The sequence below is a fragment of the Pistacia vera genome, unplaced genomic scaffold (genome assembly GCF_008641045.1).
Source record: "Pistacia vera cultivar Batoury unplaced genomic scaffold, PisVer_v2 Contig531, whole genome shotgun sequence".
Taxonomy (NCBI): Eukaryota; Viridiplantae; Streptophyta; class Magnoliopsida; order Sapindales; family Anacardiaceae; genus Pistacia; species Pistacia vera.
The window spans coordinates 166014-187308 of NW_022196370.1; the positions used below are offsets into that span (position 1 = coordinate 166014).

General features: G+C 37.5%; 3 protein-coding genes and 1 pseudogene across 3 annotated transcripts; all 4 read left to right on the forward strand.

The window, feature by feature from the left end:
• The first annotated feature begins 538 nt into the window (after positions 1–538).
• On the forward strand, positions 539–3996 carry LOC116107273 (putative disease resistance RPP13-like protein 3). The gene is made up of 2 exons (XM_031393569.1): positions 539–3481; positions 3725–3996. The coding sequence occupies exon 1, from the start codon at positions 586–588 to the stop codon at positions 3472–3474; it is 2889 nt and encodes a 962-aa protein (XP_031249429.1). The 5' UTR covers positions 539–585; the 3' UTR covers positions 3475–3481; positions 3725–3996.
• Positions 3997–9529: 5533 nt separating this feature from the next.
• On the forward strand, positions 9530–11368 carry LOC116107300 (putative disease resistance RPP13-like protein 3). Its single transcript, XM_031393587.1, has one exon. It carries the CDS (start codon positions 9530–9532, stop codon positions 11366–11368), a length of 1839 nt encoding a protein of 612 aa, XP_031249447.1.
• A 256-nt stretch (positions 11369–11624) lies between these two features.
• LOC116107301 (disease resistance protein RPP13-like) lies at positions 11625–12446 on the forward strand. Its single transcript, XM_031393588.1, has 2 exons — positions 11625–12012; positions 12118–12446. Exons 1-2 carry the CDS (start codon positions 11625–11627, stop codon positions 12444–12446), a joined length of 717 nt encoding a protein of 238 aa, XP_031249448.1.
• Positions 12447–14203: 1757 nt separating this feature from the next.
• LOC116107302 lies at positions 14204–15554 on the forward strand (annotated as a pseudogene).
• The last annotated feature ends 5741 nt before the right edge of the window (positions 15555–21295 follow it).

Consider the following 21295-nt stretch of genomic DNA (forward strand, 5'->3'; position numbering starts at 1 on the left):
TAACAAACTCAATCTAAACTATTAAGATTTTAAGAAGAGAACGATAGTTTTTGGTGTTAGAAGTTAGTTTTATAGTTAGGATTAATTGGAATTGATTTAGCAGGTGCGTAACTCCTAATCATTCGATTATCGATGATTGCAGGGTTGACAGGAATAAGATTTAGAGATTTTAGTGAGTGATAATAGGAAAAGAGATGTTAATAGAGTGGGATTGAACGATCGAAAACGGAATAAATTTAATAATAAATAGTATTTTAAAAGTTTTTGGTGGCAAAGTGTATTAAGCCATATGTGGGAGCGCTGGGTGGTCTTTCCTCTATAGTGAATACAAAATGTTTTAATCAGTGAAAGTTTCCAGCTGGTTTCTCACAACTCTATATGAATACAAATGTTTAATCAGTGAAAGTTTTCCAGCTGGTTTCTCAGAGGGTGTGCGAAATGATGCTAGGAAAGCATTGAATTTTTCCGTTGACTATTGACAAGAAACAGTAACATAGAAAACAAAGCTTCAACTCACACTACATTCATTCACAAACTTTCTTCCAAACTATCTTGAACAAAGAACAGAGCCAGAGCCTCTGAGCCATGGTTGATGCAGTGGTCTCATACGTGTTGAAAAAGGTCGGGGACTATCTCATCCAAGAAGCAGTGTTTCTAAAAGAAGTGAGAAATGAAGTTGAGTCGCTGAAGAATGAGCTTGAATGGATGCAATGTTTCATAAAAGATGCAGAAGAAAAACAAATTGACGATGCTGTAATTCGCAAGTGGGTATCCGACATGAGAGACATCGCTTATGATACCGAAGATGTTCTGGATAAATTCATAATCAAAATCCATGGTGAAAACTCCTCAAACCTGCTCAAATTCGATGAAAAGGAAGAAGAAAAAGAAGTGGGTTCGGATTCAACGAAAACCCTTCAAGTCAATGCAGGGGAGACTTCAAATACTGCAAACCCTTTCCCAGTCAATGAAGGGAGGACTTCGAAAAACAGGTCAGGATTCTTTGCTTCCATTAAAATTTGTTCTTGCATATTCAATAAAAATTCGAGTAACCAACTAGAACCGGGCCGCCACAAATTGGAATCCAATGACAAAGAGTCTGTTCATAAAGAGTCCGGCCACCAGAAATTGGTATTAAATGACAAAGATTCTGTTCATAAAGAGTCCAGCCATACACAGTCCAGTCTCTATAACAAAGGCAAGGAAAAGGTGAATTTGTATAGCATAGGGAAGGAGATTGAAGCACTTAGAAAAAGAATTAGTGATCTCTCTAAGAAACGTGACTTGTACCGCCTTGAGGGTGTTGGTAACAAGCAAGAAGGAAAGAGCAATGCTTTTAACATATTGAAAGAACTGAGAAGAGCGCCCTCCTTTGTAGTGGAAGAGAATGTTGTTGGATTTGAGGATGATGCTGAGAAACTCTTGGCAAAACTTCTGGATGAGAAGGAGCCGCGGCGGTTTGTGATTTCTATCTTTGGTATGGGTGGTTTGGGAAAAACTACTCTAGCTAAAAAGCTTTATCATAGCAATGAAGTTAGGAATAAGTTCGACTGTTGTGCTTGGGTTTCTGTGTCTCAAGATTACAGGACTCAAGATCTTCTTCGAAGAATTATCGAGTCTTTTAAGATTGTAAATACAATGGAGGAGATAGAGAAGCTGAGTGAAGAAAATTTGGAGCGATTTCTTCATAAGTCTTTGGAAGGACACTCGTACTTGGTGGTGATAGATGATGTGTGGCAGAAAGAAGCTTGGGAGAGTTTGAGGCGAGCATTTCCAGACAACAAGAATGGAAGTAGAGTGATCATCACTACCCGAATTAGAGAAGTTGCTGAGCGTTCTGATGACAAAACTCATGCTCACGAGCTTCGATTTCTAAGGTCAGACGAGAGTTGGCAGCTATTTTGTGATAAAGCCTTTAGGAACTTGAATTTGGATGAAGGATTGGAGAAATTAGGAAGAGAGATGGTAGAAAAATGCGGTGGCCTACCACTCGCCATTATTGTATTGGGTGGTCTTTTATCAGCAAAGAACCCACAAGAGTGGCGAGTGGTTCATGATCACATTTGGCACCATTTGAGGAGTGAATCAATTCATATCTCTTATTTATTAGCACTAAGCTTCAATGATTTGTCTTATCAATTGAAGCTATGCTTTCTCTACTTGGGTCTGTTTCCGGAGGACTTTGAGATCAACGTAGAAGAATTAATCAGATTACTGGTGGCAGAAGGTTTTATATTGCAGGACGAGGACCAAGTTACGGAAGATGTAGCCAAGAGCAACTTGGATCAGTTGATTGATAGAAGCTTGATTCAAACGGAACAGAGATACAGGGGGAGAATTATAACATGTCGAGTCCATGATCTTTTGAGAGATTTAGCAATTCAGAAGGCCAAAGAGCTGAACTTCATTCACATTTATGATGAAATCACTCATTCAAATCGCTCCTCGATTGTATCATCTTGTCGACGCCAAGCTGTATATTTCGATAGTGGCAAATGTTCCTGGCTTCAACACTGCAATACAATCTCACGTTCCCTTTTGTTATTCAAACCAGAGTATGACTTGCTCAAGAAACTTGTAACAACAATCTGTACAAGTTTCAGGCTGCTAAGAGTGCTCCATGTTGAAGGTTACAGAGGATCATCTCCCTGCCAAAGCGTGCCGAAAGAGATTGGACAGTTGATTCATTTAAAGCATCTGGGGTTAAGAAATGTTGGCATATATAATCTGCCAGCATCCCTTTTCCATTTGCGGAATCTGCAAACTCTTGATCTGTACAGTGCTAAATGGGATCTTGGGCTATCGAGTGAAGTTCAGAACTTGCAGGAGTTGAGACATTTGATTGGAAATTTTATAGGGCCTTTGCGGATAGACAATCTAGTAAACCTTCAGACGCTGAAGTATGTAAAGTATGAATGCTGGATCAAAATTAATCCTGAAAAGTTGGTCAATCTTCGAGAGCTACACATCGATTGTTACATGACAGTTCAACAAAAGATGTTCGTTTTTGACTCCATTGCCAAACTAAAAAGCATCCAAATTTTGTGTGTCAAGCTGATTGGCGGCTACTCTTTTGATTCTCTGCAACCACTCGTTCATTGTCCTTGTCTCCAGGATTTGAGATTAGATGGGAAGATTGAGAAATTACCAGGAGATATGCACGAACTCCTGCCGAATCTTGCATACTTATCGCTGAATAATTCGTATCTCAACGATGATCCAATGCCTATATTAGAGAAGCTGCCTAGCCTCATGGTTCTTGAATTGTTCTCCAATGTTTATTCCGGAAATAAAATGACATGCACGGCAAAGGGTTTTCCTCGGCTTGAAAGTTTGGAACTTCTTGTTGAATTGGAAGAGTGGGAGGTAGAAGAAGGAGCCATGCCAATGCTTAGACGATTGATGATGCCTGAGGTCTCCAACTCAAAGTTGAGAATTGTAGAAAGATTGAGATCAATCCTTGTTCTAGGATGAAAAACTGGTACATATTACTCTTTATAAATAACTCAAATTACTTGTGTTTTTCTTTCAGTAATGTTACCGATTATTTCCATGCTTAGAGGCTTATGAATCAGGAGATTGCTCAGATAATTTCAGAATTCCGGTAAGCCTCAGACCAGTTCCTCTCCCGGGAGAATACAAATGCATAGCCAGGCTGTAAATTTACTTTGCTCGAGGTACTCTGAACGTTGAAGTCTGATCTCGTTCGTTCATTGCCCTGCAGGCTCTGTTGCCTTTCAATCTCTCCAATTTTTTTTTTTTTTTTTTTTTAATAGCGTGACTGTGAAGTTAAGGATGAAGACAATACCTTGGGCCCAAGACGGGCGACGCCTGGGTGGAGGTTGAATAGTCAGCCCAAGAGTGGAAAAAAGCCCAAGTTTTTTGAACTTGGGCCTGGACCTAGCCCAAGTGATGTAAGAAATTCTAAAAATGTAAGAATAAATGTAAATCATAATTAATGTATATTTGAGGTCGTTATAACTTAAATAAAACAAAAGGTAGGGTTACTAAAAGTTTCGGGTAAATCAATTTTTAAAGTGATTAAATTTTAAATTAATTATTAATTAATCAATCTTGATCATTATACATGTGATAATAATTTGAAAATCAAATTTATCAGACAAATACTTAAAACTTGTTTTCCAAAACACCAAAATGCCAAAATATCCATACAAACGTTTCTGTGATAAAGCTTTCGAAGCTTAAAACTGACGAAGGTTTGGAGAATTTGGGAAAAGAATGGTCGGAAAATGCGGCGGCCCCTGCCACTTGCTATTGTCGTGTTAGGTGGACTTTTGTCTGCAAAGAAGCCTCGAATGGCGTATGGGGTGATCACATTTGCGACTTTTAAGGAATGATTCCATCCACATATCGTATTTGTTAGCTTTAAGCTTCAATGATTTGTCTTATCAATTGAAGTTATGCTTTCTCTAACCTTGGCCTTTTCCCAGAGACTTTAAATTTGCACAGAAAAACTTACTCAGCTGTGGGTAGCAGAGGGATTCATCGAGGGAAAATGAAAATCAATTAATAGAAGATGTGCCATAGATAACTGAATGAGTTAATCAACAGAAGCTTCATTCAAATAGAGAAAGATGTTTGGGGAGGATCATAACATGCCAGTCCATGATCTACTGAGAGATCTTGCAATCGCAAGGCGAAACAGCTGAACTTCTTTAACATTTGCGACCCACACAACATTCGAGCCGTTTCTCCATCATGTAACAAGTCGAAGACAAGCATAATTCTGGAGCGAAAGCTGGTTTTTGGCGTCAACTGTTAATCCACTCTCACATTCTCTTTTGTTTTTTCAACAAGTGGAGAATAAGTCCTTAAGAAGTCAGAACACATAGCATCCACGTGCTCAACATTTAGGCTTCCTAGAATTCTGGATATCGAGGGCTCCCAGAGCAACGATACAGTACCAAAAACAGGGGATTCCCGAAAGAAATCGAAGACTGACTCAATTGAGATATTTGCTTAACCAATGGATAATATATATATATGTTCCACCATCCATTGTCAAGTTGAAAGGTTACAAACTCTGCGTTTACATGGCTTTGCATGGTTTTTTGATGGCTTACCAACTGAATTGGTAACCTCAAGGGTTGAGGCATTTAATTGGAAACTTCAGAGGGACTTTGCCCATGATAATTTGACAACCCTTAAAACTCTGAAGAATATAGATTATGGAAGCTGGACTAAGATTAATCCAGTTAAATTGATTATCTTCGAGAGCTACGAATTATATTCGTCAAGCCAAATAGGAGGCTATCAGTTTAGACTCTGTCACCACACTCCAAAGCCTGCGGATTTTCAGTTTGGCTGAAGCCTAACCAGTCCTTCACTTCACTGAAACCCCTCGGTCATTGTCCATGTCTTGCACATCTGCGATTAACTGGGAAGCATAGAAACTTCCAATTGACATGCATAAACTCTACCAAATCTTGAATGCTTAAGTTATCAGGTTCACTTCTGAAGGATGATCCAATGGCCTCCCTGAAGAAGTTGCCAAATCTCACAGTTTGTCTTGAGCTTCAATTCTTATCAGGCAGGAAACTGATGTGCTCAGCGAAGGGTTTTCCCGCGGCTTGAAATTATGCAATTTGATTTGGAGGAATTAGAGGAGTGGCAAGTAGATGAAGATGCTATGCCTATGCTCAGGGGATGAAGTGGGAGAACTCCAAGTTGAAAATTCCGGAAAGACTAGATCAATCCCCTTCCAGGAGATGGGGAATGCGAAGATGGAAGAATACCTATTAATAACTCGAGCTACATCCAAGTTTGATTTTCTCCATTGCTGTTTGTGCACTTTCTTTTCAATTTCTCCTTGTATTCAGTTGGGTTCTTGTTTGTAATAAGATTGCAGAAAAAAGCATGAAAGCATTGAATGATACGTTTACTTTATATCAGCCTAAGATTTCATTAAACCTATGTTATATACCTCAGGAAAATCTGAGTTTGTTGGAAATTCAATGGAATTTTCATTTAGTTAGATTCGTAGCGGTTTCCATTATGTCCGAAGATGGCATTTTCAGTAGAGTTCACTCGTTTTGGTCAGTATTTCATCATACTTCCCACACAAGAACAGAGTGCCTGGAAACAGTTTTATCTTCATACAGCAAAAATCCTTCTCTTCAAACCTCATTTTCCGGTATGATTTGTTCTACTCTCCTGGAAAAGACTCCATCTCTCATTGGTCACGGCGCACGAGAGCAGATCCGGCCTTTCAGTAGGCTGGGATGGATTCCATCTAGCCTAAACCAGCCCAGGATTTAATATTAGTGGGGGCAAGTTTAAAAATCCTACAATTTATAAAAAATAATGTTAGAGAGGCATGATATTTCTATTTATCTTTTTAGTTTACTCTTAGTTGATTTAATTTAAAAGACAATATAAAAATATTTGATTGATAAAATATTTATCTTCTTAAACACACAAAACTTTTTGTTTAATAAATAATAGAGAAATGTTGGTTTTTATTTTTAGATTGGTAGGGTCAATTTGCAAAGTAAATTTTATCAAACTTGAAATAAATGACAAGTATATATAAACTAATCAAAAAAAAATTGAGTGTGGTCCATGCCCCCACTCGTCTCTATACTTGGTCCATGGCCCAGACTAGTTTCTAGCCTATAAAAGAGTTACATTACTTCATCGAACATTAATGAAAATTAAAAAGGTTCCTATTTATATTTTGGCAACAAACAGAGAACAAACTCAATCTAAACTATAAGATTTTAAAGAGAGGAACCGATAAGTTTTTGATATTGAAAGTTAGTTTTAGGTTAGGATTAATTGGAATTGATTAGCAGCTGCGTAAACCTAATCGTTCGATTATCACGATTACAGGTCGACAGGAGTAAGATTGAGAATTTTAGTGAGTGTATAGAAAAAGAGATGTAGTAGAGTGGGTTGTAACGATGTAAAATCGAAAACAATATTAATTTAATAATAAAATACAATTTTAAAAGTTTGTGGTGGAAAGTGCGTTTGCCATATGGGGGGGGCTGCGTGGGTGTTTTCCTCTATATGAATACAAATGTTTTAATCGTGAGAGTTTCCAGCTGGTTTCTCAGAAGTTGTTAGAAGATGGTAGAAAGCATGAATTTTTCCGTTGACTATTGACAAGAAACAGTAACATAGAAACACAAGCTTCAACTCACACTACATTCATCACAAACTTTCTTCCAAACTATCTTGAACAAAAACAGAGCCAGAGCCTCTGAGCCATGGTTATGCAGTGGTCTCATACGTGTTGAAAAAGGTCGGGGACTATCTCATCCAAGAAGCAGTGTGTCTAAAAGAGTGAGAAATGAAGTTGAGTCGCTGAAGAATGAGCTTGAATGGATGCAATGTTTCATAAAAGATGCAGAAGAAAAACAAATTGACGAGTCTGTAATTCGCAGTGGGTATCCGACATGAGAGACATCGCTTATGAACCGAAGATGTCTTGGATAAATTCATAATCAAAATCCATGGTGAAAACTCCTCAAACCTGCTCAATTCGATGAAAAGGAAGAAGAAAAAGGTGGGTTTGGTTCAACGAAAACCCTTCAAGTCAATGCAGGGGACTTCAAATACTGCACCCTTTCCCAGTCAATGAAGGGAGGACTTCGAAAAACAGGTCAGGATTCTTTGCTTCCATTAAATTTGTTCTTGCATATTCATAAAATTCGAGTACCAACTAGAACCGGGCCGCGACAAATTGGAATCCAATGACAAGAGTCTGTTCATAAAGAGTCCGGCCACCAGAAATGTATTAAATGACAAAGATTCTGTTCATAAAGAGTCCAGCCATACACAGTCCAGTCTCTATAGCAAAGGAAGGAAAAGGTGAATTTGTATAGCATAAGGAAGATTGAAGCACTTAGAAAAAATTAGTGATCTCTCTAAGAAACGTGACTTGTACCGCCTTGGGTGTTGGTAACAGCAAGAAGGAAAGAGCAATGCTTTTAACATATGAAAGAACTGAGAAGAGCGCCCTCCTTTGTAGTGGAAGAGATGTTGTTGATTTGAGGATGTTGCGAAAACCTTGGCAAAACTTCTGGATGAGAAGGAGCCGCGGCGGTTTGTGATTTCTATCTTTGGTATGGGTGGTTTGGGAAAACTACTCTAGCTAAAAAGCTTTATCATAGCAATGAAGTTAGGAATAAGTTCGACTGTTGTGCTTGGGTTTCTGTGTCTCAAGATTACAGGACTCAAGATCTTCTTCGAAGAATTATCGAGTCTTTAATTGTAAATACAATGGAGGGATAGAGAGCTGAGTGAAGAAAATTTGGGAGCGTTTCTCATCATCGCTTAAGCGATCTGAAATCGCTTAAGCGACCAAGAGTAAATTGAATCTATCGCTTAAGCGATCATGAGTAAAACAGATTAATCGCTTAAGTGATACAAATGATCGCTTAAGCGACAATACAAGCAATATTCCCAAAACAACGTACCCTTTCTTCGCCGGCCTCCTCCTCATCACCTGAATCCTCGGACAACTCCTTCTGGCCTGAATTCTCGCCTGACTCCTCATCTTCAGAACCGTTTGCCGATTCTTCCCTCTGTTCTTGTGCGGCCGGTGTCTCCTCTGCTTGTGGACCACCTTCATTGATCGGATAATCCACCAGAGCAGCCATTAAACTACTTGCGCCACCAGAATCTAGGATTCGAAGTGGCATTGGGTTTTCCTCGTCATTGTGAGTGTTAGCCATGGTTTTGGATTGAATTTGGTGTCAAAATTTGGTGTCATCAATCGAAAATCGTGACTTATCGCCGAAAATCGCGATTGTATTCCGTTTAGGGTTCAAGAAATTGAGTTTACGATTGAATATGGTGTGGAAATTTACGGGTTCGATCGGAAATCGCACTGTCTCCCTTTGGTTCAAGAAATCGCTTTTTGCCCAAATGAATTTAGATTAAGCGAGGTGAATAGATGGGGCTTATTTTGCAAATTTCAAATTTTAAAAACTTTCATTATTTATGATTCAGCCCATATATGTTTTAATCTTTTCATTTTAACCCATTTTACGTGTTTAATTAATCCTAACTATGCCACATCATCTTCTCTAAATTAAAAAAAAAAAATTGAAAAACATTTTCAAGGCCATTTTCTTAAATCGAAACTTGGGATGGCCTACCAGCTAAATTTTCTTCAAATTTGTGTGACTTGTAAAGATTGAGTGATAGGATTTTGTCATTCTGTGAGGGTCATAGTTCTCTCAAGGTTTAGAGATTTCTGTGGGTATATCTCTAGGATTAGAAGATATAGGTTGGTTTGGTTTAAGGGTTGTTCAGATTGTGTTGATCTGAGTGTGTATGTGAACTGTTTTCAATTAAAGATTAGTGCAGTGAGCTCTCCATTTCTGTAGCTCAACATGAATGTAACCTATTTGAAACAAGATAAGTGAACGACGGTAAAATTTCTGGTGTTGATTCTTGATTCTTGATTGTGTGTTTGTGTGATTGATAAGTTAGGTTTTAGTTACAAAAATATTTTTCCAAAATTTCTTCGACAAAGAGCAAAGCCAGCCTCTGAGTCATGGTTGACGCAGTGGTCTCTTATGTGTTGAGAAAGGTTGGGAACTATCTCATCCAAGAAGCAGTGTTTTTACGAGAAGTGAGAAATGAAGTGGAGTCGCTCAAGAACGAGCTGGAATGGATGCAATGTTTCATAAAAGATGCAGAAGAGAAACAAGTTGAGAATGCTATAATACGCAAGTGGGTATCTGATATCAGAGACTTTGCTTATGATGCTGAGAATGTCTTGGATAAATATATGCTCAAAATCCATGATGAAACGCCTTCGAATACACTCAAATTCCACGAAGAAAAAGAAGCGGTTTCGGATACAACGAGTATCCTTCAAGGCAATGCAGGGGAGACTTCAAATACAACAAACACTTTCCAAGTCAACGAAGGAGGGACTTCAAAAAACAGGTCAGGATGCTTTGCTTCCATCAAAATTTGTTCTCGCATATTCAATAAAAATTCGAGTCAGAATGAATCTGGCCTCAAATTAGAATCCAGCGGCCACAAATTGGAATCCATTAACAAAGAGTCTGTTCATAAAAAGTCCCGCCAGTCAAAGTTCAGTCTCTATAGCAAAGGCAAGGAAAAGATGAATTTGCATTACATAGGGAAGGAGATTGAAGCACTCAGAAAAATAATCGATGATCTCTCTCGGAAACGTGAGCTGTACTGTCTTCAAGATATTAGTCAGATGCAGCAGGGAGGAAAGAGCAGCGGTTATGGCAGATTGAAAGAATTAAGAAGAGCCCCTTCCTTCGTAGTTGAAGAGAATGTTGTTGGCTTTGAGGATGATGCTAAAACTTTGTTGGCTAAACTTCTGGAGAAGGAGCCACGACGCTTCGTAATCTCTATCTTTGGAATGGGTGGTCTAAGAAAAACAACTCTCGCCAAAAAACCTTACCATAACATTGATATCGGGAACAAATTTGACCGTTGTGCCTGGGTTTCTGTCTCTCAAGATTACAAGACTCGGGATCTTCTTATAAGAATCATAGTCTTTCAAGTTGTAAAGATGACAGAGGAGATTGAGACGTTGAATGAAGAAAACTTAGAGCGATATCTCCATAAATCCTTGGAGGGATATTCATATCTAGTGGTGATTGACGATGTGTGGCACAAAGAAGCTTGGGAGACTTTGAGGAGAGCTTTTCCAGACAACAAAAATGGAAGCCGTGTAATCATCACCACTCGCATTAGAGAAGTTGCTGAGCGTTCGGATGAGAAAATCCATGTCTATGAGCTTCGATTTTTAAGGCCAGATGAGAGTTGGATGCTTTTCTGTGATAAAGCTTTTCGAAGCTTAAATACTGACGAAGGTTTGGAGAATTTGGGAAAAGAAATGGTCGGAAAATGCGGCGGCCTGCCACTTGCTATTGTCGTGTTAGGTGGACTTTTGTCTGCAAAGAAGCCTCAAGAATGGCGTATGGTGGGTGATCACATTTGGCGACTTTTAAGGAATGATTCCATCCACATATCGTATTTGTTAGCTTTAAGCTTCAATGATTTGTCTTATCAATTGAAGTTATGCTTTCTCTACCTTGGCCTTTTCCCAGAGGACTTTAAAATTTGCACAGAAAAACTTACTCAGCTGTGGGTAGCAGAGGGATTCATCGAGGAAAATGAAAATCAATTAATAGAAGATGTTGCCATAGATAACTTGAATGAGTTAATCAACAGAAGCTTCATTCAAATAGAGAAAAGATGTTGGGGGAGGATCATAACATGCCAAGTCCATGATCTACTGAGAGATCTTGCAATCGCAAAGGCGAAACAGCTGAACTTCTTTAACATTTGCGACGCACACAAACATTCGAGCCGTTCTTCAATCACTGTAACAAGTCGAAGATAAGCAATATATTCTGGGAGCGAAAGCTGGTTTTTGCTTCAGCTGTATAATCCACTCTCACATTCTCTTTTGTTTTTTCAACAAGTGGAGAATAAGTCCTTAAGAATGTCAGAACACATAGCATCCACGTGCTCAACATTTAGGCTTCTCAGAATTCTGGATATCGAGGGCTCCCAGAGCAACGATACAGTACCAAAAAGCAGGGGATTCCCGAAAGAAATCGAAGAGCTGACTCAATTGAGATATTTGGGCTTAACCAATGGATATATATATATATATGTTCCCACCATCCATTGTCAAGTTGAAGAGGTTACAAACTCTGCGTTTACATGGCTTTGCATGGTTTTTTGATGGCTTACCAACTGAAATTGGTAACCTACAAGGGTTGAGGCATTTAATTGGAAACTTCAGAGGGACTTTGCCCATAGATAATTTGACAAACCTTCAAACTCTGAAGAATATAGATTATGGAAGCTGGACTAAGATTAATCCAGTTAAATTGATTAATCTTCGAGAGCTACGAATTATATCAGTCAAGCCAAATGAGGATGCTATCAGTTTAGACTCTGTCACCACACTCCAAAGCCTGCGGATTTTATCAGTTTGGCTGAAGCCTAACCAGTCCTTCACTTCACTGAAACCCCTCGGTCATTGTCCATGTCTTGCACATCTGCGATTAACTGGGAAGCTAAAGAAACTTCCAATTGACATGCATAAACTCTAACCAAATCTTGAATGCTTAAAGTTATCAGGTTCACTTCTGAAGGATGATCCAATGGCCTCCCTGAAGAAGTTGCCAAATCTCACGATTATTGTCTTGAGCTTCAATTCTTATACAGGCAGGAAACTGATGTGCTCAGCGAAGGGTTTTCCGCGGCTTGAAATTATGCAATTTGATTTGGAGGAATTAGAGGAGTGGCAAGTAGATGAAGATGCTATGCCTATGCTCAGGGGATTGAAAATGATGGAGAACTCCAAGTTGAAAATTCCGGAAAGACTAAGATCAATCCCTCTTCCAGGAGAATGGGAATGCGAAGATGGAAGAATACCTATTAATAACTCGAGCTACATCCAAGTTTGATTTTCTCCATTGCTGTTTGTGCACTTTCTTTTCAATTTCTCCTTTAGTATTCAGTTGGGTTCTTGTTTGTAATAAGATTGCTAGAAAGAAAGCATGAAAGCATTGAATTGATTACAGTTTACTTTTATCAGCCTAAGATTTCATTAAACCTATGTTATATACCTCAGGAAAATATCTGAGTTTGTTGGAAATTCAATGGAATTTTCATTTAGTTAGATTCGTAGCGGTTTCCATTATGTCCGAAGATGGCATTTTCAGTAGAGTTCACTCGTTTTGGTCAGTACTTCATCATACAATTCACACACAAGAAGCAGCGTGCTGCGAAACAGTTTTATCTTTATACAGCAAAAACCTTCTTCCAAACCTCATTTTTCCGGTAATGATTTGTTCTACTCTGCTCTGGAAGAAGATCTCCATCTCTCATTGGTCACGGCGCACGAGAGCAGATCCGCCTCTTTCAGTAGGCTGGGATGGAATTCCATCTAGCCTAAACAACCCGGATTTAATATTTAGTAATACTACACATACATCATTTTCATACAACATTTTCATACAACTTATGTGGCAAGTATGATGTTTAATTTAAAGTTAAAATTAAATTAATCACCAATCACATTGCCACGTAATGTTGTATGAGAAATGTTTATGGGAATGATGTTATGTAGTATTATTCTTTAATATTAGTGGGGCCAAGTTTTAAAATAATAATTATAAAGACAATATAAAAAATATTGATTGAAAAATATTTATCTTCTTAAACAAACAAAAACTTTTTTGTTAATAAATAATAGAGGAATGTTGGTTTTATTTTTTATATGGTAGGGTCAATTTGAAAAGTAAATTTTAACAAACTTGAAATAAATAAGACAAGTATATAAAACAATATCAAAAAAAAAAAAAAAATGAGGTGGTCACTGGCCCCAACTCGTCTCTACATGGGTAGGTCCATGGCCCAGACTAGTTCTAGCCTATCTAAAGAGTTACATTACTTCACCGAACATTAATGAAAATAAAAAGTAGTTCCTATTTATAGTCTGGCACCAGATAACAAACTCAATCTAAACTATAAGATTTTTAAAGAGAGAGACCGATAAGTTTTTTGGTGTTAGAAGTTAGATTTTAATAGTTAGGATTAATTGGAATTTGATAGCAGGTGCGTAACTCCAATCATTCGATTATCGATGATTGCAGGGTTGACAGGAATAAGATTTAAGAGATTTATGTGAGTGATAATAGGAAAAGAGATGTTAATAGAGTGGGATTGTAACGATCGAAAACGGAATATAAATTTAAATAATAAATAGTATTTTAAAAGTTTTTGGTGGCAAAGTGTATTAAGCCATATGTGGGAGCGCTGGGTGGTCTTTCTCTATAGTGAATACAAAATGTTTTAATCAGTGAAAGTTTCCAGCTGGTTTCTCACAACTCTATAATGAATACAAAAGTTTTAATCAGTGAAGTTTCCAGCTGGTTTCTCAAAGGTTGTGAGAAAGATGGTAGGAAAGCATTGAATTTTTCCGTTGACTATTGACAAGAAACAGTAACATAGAAAAACAAAGCTTCAACTCACACTACATTCATTCACAAACTTTCTTCCAAACTATCTTGAACAAAGAACAGAGCCAGAGCCTCTGAGCCATGGTTGATGCAGTGGTCTCATACGTGTTGAAAAAGGTCGGGGACTATCTCATCCAAGAGCAGGTTTTAAAAGAAGTGAGAAATAAGAAGTTGAGTCGCTGAAGAATGAGCTTGAATGGATGCAATGTTTCATAAAAGATGCAGAAGAAAAACAAATTGACGATGCTGTAATTCGCAAGTGGGTATCCGACATGAGAGACATCGCTTATGATACCGAAGATGTTCTGGATAAATTCATAATCAAAATCCATGGTGAAAACTCCTCAAACCTGCTCAAATTCGATGAAAAGGAAGAAGAAAAAGAAGTGGGTTCGGATTCAACGAATACCCTTCAAGTCAATGCAGGGGAGACTTCAATACTGCAAACCCTTTCCCAGTCAATGAAGGGAGGACTTCGAAAAACAGGTCAGGATTCTTTGCTCCATTAAAATTTGTTCTTGCATATTCAATAAAAATTCGAGTAACCAACTAGAACCGGGCCGCCACAATTGGAATCCAATGACAAAGAGTCTGTTCATAAAGAGTCCGGCCACCAGAAATTGGTATTAAATGACAAAGATTCTGTTCATAAAGAGTCACCAATACACAGTCCAGTCTCTATAACAAGGCAAGGAAAAGGTGAATGTTATAGCATAGGGAAGGAGATTGAAGCACTTAGAAAAAGAATTAGTGATCTCTCTAAGAAACGTGACTTGTACCGCCTTGAGGGTGTTGGTAACAAGCAAGAAGGAAAGAGCAATGCTTTTAACATATTGAAAGAACTGAGAAGAGCGCCTCCTTTAGTGGAAGAGAATGTTGTTGGATTGAGGATGATGCTGAGAAACTCTTGGCAAAACTTTGGATGAGAAGAGCCGCGGCGGTTTGTGATTTCTATCTTTGGTATGGGTGGTTTGGGAAAAAACTACTCTAGCTAAAAAGCTTTATCATAGCAATGAAGTTAGGAATAAGTTCGACTGTTGTGCTTGGGTTTCTGTGTCTCAAGATTACAGGACTCGAGATCTTCTTCGAAGAATTATCGAGTCTTTTAAGATTGTAAATACAATGGAGGAGATAGAGAAGCTGAGTGAAGAAAATTTGGAGCGATTCTTCATAAGTCTTTGGAAGGACACTCGTACTTGGTGGTGATAGATGATGTGTGGCAGAAAGAAGCTTGGGGAGTTTGAGGCGAGCATTTCCAGACAACAAGAATGGAAGTAGAGTGATCATCACTACCCGAATTAGAGAAGTTGCTGAGCGTTCTGATGACAAAAATCATGCTCAGAGCTTCGATTTCTAAGGTCAGACGAGAGTTGGCAGCTATTTTGCGAATAAGCCTTTCGGAACTTGAATTTGGATGAAGGATTGGAGAATAGGAAGGAGATGGTAGAAAAATGCGGTTGCCTACCACTCGCCATTTTGTATTGGGTGGTCTTTATCAGCAAGAACCCGCAAGAATGGCGAGTGGTTCATGATCACATTTGGCACATTTGAGGAGTGAATCAATTCATATCTCTATTTATTAGCTCTAAGCTTCAATGATTTGTCTTATCAATTGAAGCTATGCTTTCTCTACTTGGGTCTGTTTCGGAGGACTTTGAGATCAACGTAGAAGAATAATCAGATTACTGGTGGCAGAAGGTTTTAATTGCAGGACGAGGACCAGTTACGGAAGATGTAGCAAGAGCAATTGGATCAGTTGATTGATAGAAGCTTGATTCAAACGGAACAGAGATACAGGGGGAGAATTATAACATGTCGAGTCATGATCTTTTGAGAGATTTAGCAATTCAGAAGGCCAAAGAGCTGAACTTCATTCACATTTATGATGAATCACTCATTCAAATCGCTCCTCGATTGTATCATCTTGTCGACGCCAAGCTGTATATTTCGATAGTGGCAATGTTCCTGGTTTCAACATGCAATACAATCTCACGTTCCCTTTGTTATTCAAACCAGAGTATGACTGCTCAAGAAACTTTTAACAACAATCTGTACAAGTTTCAGGCTGCTAAGAGTGCTCCATGTGAAGGTTACAGAGGGCATCTCCCTGCCAAAGCGTGCCGAAAGAGATTGGACAGTTGATTCATTTAAAGCATCTGGGTTAAGAAATGTTGGCATATATAATCTGCCAGCATCCCTTTTCCATTTGCGGAATCTGCAAACTCTTGATCTGTACAGTGCTAAAGGGATCCGGGCTGTCGAGTGAAGTTCAGAACTTGCAGGAGTTAAGACATTTGATTGGAAATTTTATAGGGCCTTTGCGGATAGACAATCTAGCAAACCTTCAGACGCTGAAGTATGTAAAGTATGAATGCTGGATCAAAATAATCCTGAAAAGGTGGTCAATCTTCGAGAGCTACACATCGATTGTACATGACAGTTCAACAAAAGACGTTCGTTTTTGACTCCATTGCCAAACTAAAAAGCATCCAAATTTTGTGTGTCAAGCTGATTGGCGGCTACTCGTTTGATTCTCTGCAACCACTCGTTCATTGTCCTTGTCTCCAGGTTTGAGATTAGATGGGAAGATTGAGAAATAACAGGAGATATGCATGAACTCCTGCCGAATCTTGCATACTTATCGCTGAATAATTCGTATCTCAACGATGATCCAATGCCTATATGAGAAGCTGCCTAGCCTGATGGTTCTTGAATTGTTCTCCAATGTTTTCCGGAAATAAAATGACATGCACGGCAAAGGGTTTTCCTCGGCTTGAAAGTTTGGAACTTCTTGTTGAATTGGAAGAGTGGGAGGTAGAAGAAGGAGCCATGCCAATGCTTAGACGATTGATGATGCCTGAGGTCTCCAACTCAAAGTTGAGAATTGTAGAAAGATTGAGATCAATCCTTGTTCTAGGATGAAAAACTGGTACATACTACACTTTATAAATAACTCAAATTACATATGTTTTTCTTCAGTAATGTTCGGATTATTTCCATGCTTAGAGGCTTGAGATCAGGAGATGCTCAGATACTTTCAGAATTCCGGAAGCCTCAGACAGTTCCTCTCCCGGAGAATACAAAAGCATAGAGAGGCTGTAAATTTACTTTGCCCGAGGTACTCTGAACGTTGAAGTCTGATCTCGTTCGTTCATTGCCCTGCAGGCTCTGTTGCTCTAATCTCTCCATTTTTTTTTTTTTTTTTAAAATAGCGTGACTGTGAAGTTAAGGATGAAGACAATACCTTGGGCCCAAGACGGGCGACGCCTGGGTGGAGGTTGAATAGTCAGCCCAAGAGTGGAAAAAAGCCCAAGTTTTTTGAACTTGGGCCTGGACCTAGCCCAAGTGATGTAAGAAATTCTAAAAATGTAAGAATAAATGTAAATCGTAATTAATGTATATTTGAGGTCGTTATAACTTAAATAAAACAAAAGGTAGGGTTACTAAAAGTTTCGGGTAAATCAATTTTTAAAGTGATTAAATTTTAAATTAATTATTAATTAATCAATCTTGATCATTATACATGTGATAATAATTTGAAAATCAAATTTATCAGACAAATACTTAAAACTTGTTTTCCAAAACACCAAAATGCCAAAATATCCATACAACAATCATACAAAAAAAATATTAATTAGAAAAGGTAAAAAAAAAAAAAGGCATAATGTATATACAGGAAACTTAGAAGAAATATTATATGAAAAACCAAATTATTGTAATTAATTATATGAAAATGGTAATGAGCCTTCTCATTACAGATTATTTGAAGAGTATTATTTATTATAATCTCCATGGAATTAGCCTAGATTTAGAAAATTAAATAAATAAATACGTCTCTCAGTTTTCAAAATAAAAAGCAAGATAAACGTAAATTAAATAAAATCAAAATAGCAATGACTTCACTTGAGAAAAAAAATTTACAATATCACAAGTGCTAGAATAATACTACACCTACAACCCTCTCTCACAAACTTTCTTTCACAATTCTGACGTGGTAGTTCGCAATTGATCAGTTCACAACAGGTCTCACACGAGTCCCGCATGGATCACATTAATTAATTGTGAGTTGACCAATTATAAACTATCACGTCAGAGTTATGAGAGAAAATTTGTGAGAAATAATTATTAGTGTGGTATTAGTCGAAGCATTAATATCATCACGGTCTTGTAAATTTATTTTTTCTTTTTATCTTTTTCTTTTACCTAACATATATTAATTCTGCTTAAATATTATTAAATGTAATAACCATTTAATATATATATTGATGCTACGTCAGCAATACCGCTCTCTGATACTATTGACTGAATTTCCTTTGATTTACATTAAATGGTAAAGCAGGAAGGCAAAGAGCTCGGAAACAGGAAACTGATGAGAAAAAAAGATGATGAAGCGGCAAGTGATGAATGAGAAGAACGACAGATTACGCTATTTGCCCGATTCGGTTCTTCTTCGTATCTTCTCTTTTCTTCCCACAAAGAGTTTTCTGCAAGCCCGTATTCTCTCAAAGCGGTGGCAAAACGTAGGTATTTTTCTTCCCTACATAGACTTGGAAGAATCCAGGCCAACCGGTAAAAGGACTTTTCTGAATTTCGTAGACAAGTTTCTTCTAGTTCATGATCACTCAACTAAAATAATCAGATTTCGACTTTCCTATAGGTTTTGATTTTACGAATCTCTCCACGAGGATTACACTTCTCGTATTCATTCATGGGTTGATGCCGCATTAAACTGTGGAGTTGAAGAGCTTGATCTCTACACAAATTATATAACTATTAGTTTCCCTTCCAGGTTATTTGATTGTGATTCCCTGGTGGCGTTGAAACTTGATGTGGGATGTTTCATCGAGTTCCCGGGAATGTTTTGTTTCCCCAAGTTGAAGAGGATGCAACTTCCTCCAAACCTTGTTTACTCTTTCTCCTATGCCCGAGCTAGTCTTGAATGTTTGTTCTTGGAATTTGTTCGAATTGAGACAACAATGGAAGAATACCGCTCTAGGTTTGAAGAACTAATCGCGGATGATGGTAAATTTGGGAATTACTCCCTTTTGAAGTATGTGTATATAGATTAGATTCCTAGTTACATGAGAGATCACATGCTTGCGAAATTCCTAAGTAGACTTTGTAAAGTTAAGGGTTTAACCCTTTCAATGCACTCCAAGGTTGTTTGGATTATATAATATTTTATTATAGAAAAATATTATATTAACAGAAAGAAATATCACTTTAAAAATTATTAGGAATATTTAAAAAATAAGTTTGGTTGGTTCGAATACATTGATGAATAATATGTTTAATTAGGAGAATAAATAGGTAAGTATGTTATATATATTACTAAATTGTCATTTTTTTAAATATTAATATAATAGTATTTTTTATTATTTTTTTTTGAATCATTTCTTTAACCCTCTGCATTTGAAATTTTGCAAAAACATCACAACTATATAAAACTTTAATTTATAGCAAAATCACCCCTATCCACCCTAAGCTTCTGTTGTTAGCTAGCCACCATCGTCAGCAATCGACATAATGGTGCACGACTGGCCGTATATGACTGGTCGTGTGCTGATAAAGCGAAAAATAGCCATGGATCACAAATCCATAGCCAGAAAATAGCTAGATCTATAGCCATTTCACGGCCAGATCTGTGGCTGCTTCAAGACCATAAAAACGCCAGATCTGGCCATTTCCAACCATGGATATATGATCCATGGCCGAAAAAGGCCTTACTAGTGCATGACCAGTCAGATCCCGTCGGTCATGCGCCATTACGGTGACTAATGCCAATGGCCAACGATGATCTTAGGTAACTAGGGGTATTTTGTTAACTTTTAAACTTTTTTGTGACTATGGTGTTTTAGCTCATTTCTCAAATGTGGCTGGATAATTGTTATTTGGTAGACATTTGAGTGCAATTGTGTTCGAAATGATTTTTTAATTAAGGGTAAAATGAGTAAAAATCATATTATCTTAGTAATGTTTTAATGACACCCCCTAACAAAGTAATAAAATTACCTACCATATTACACAGCCCCCTACATTTGAGAAATTAGCTAAAACACCCCCTACATAAGAGTAACCCCTAGCAAAGTAAATACTATTTACAATAAAATATTACTGTAATATTTTATTACTTGTAAATCAAACACCAGAATCTTATAAAATAAATAAAAATTACCTCTGTTATCTTATATACCCCAAACCCAAACGCCCCATAATGGTACATTTTCTTATCCTCGTAGTTATGCTTTAACACTCATGAACCATGGAGAAAGTCTGATGTATATCATATTGCAATAATTGCAATACAATTATCTATAAGAATATGTAATATCAACATGAGTTAAACACATTAATTGCTTTATTAACATGATCCACAAGAGACTTTGTTGTTTGTACATTATGCACAAACAATTCAATCCGCCACTAAGAATATGTCACATCAGCGTAAGTGAATGAGGAACTTTTTTAGCTTTGTCTTTAGCGGGTTTATTATTGCTACAAGACGCACAAAAGGGTTATTGTTTTGTAAATCATGCACAAACATAGAGAAAATCTTCTATACATCATAGAGAAAATCTTCTATCTATCATGTTGAAATACACTCTGCCCATTTGAGTGTGTCACTTTATTTGTCACGCTATTTGCTTTGTCTTCCGCTAATTATTTGCAACATGATGCACAAAAGACTTTATTATTGTATTACAACACGAGCAGAGTTCACAAAAGACTTTCTCTAAGATATATTTGTTTTTTTTTTTTTTTTTTTTTTAATTTTAACTAATCGAGGGATAACTTCAATGCAGTATTGGAGTTCAAATAGCCATTTAATGAAAAAAATATGCCAATGCTTTACAATCTCAAACATTTGAAGTTTACAATTCATCCAACGGTGGAAGAAATTGGACTCCCGGTTCATCTGCTCCAGCACACCCCAATTCTTGAAGCCCTACATATAGTATTTACTAGTTCGTGGTGGATAGATGATCGCAGAGTTGCACATTCTGAAGCTTATTCTTTTCAGTGTAGTTGTTTATAAAATTGATTTTAAATATCCATTCATTTACTTTCGTTAGAACTCGTATATACGTTGAAGTATTATTCTTGTTGTGTGCGATTTTGCAAGAAAGCTCACAGAGTTGTAGTCCGACTCAGAATCAACACGACTCAAAATAAGCTTGACCTAAAATTAGTACGATCCAGAGTAAGCTCGATCTAGCTAAAGCTCATTACAGCGACTAATCTTAACAATTGTTCAATAAATCAATGATAAGCTTCAATCTTTGATACTTTGG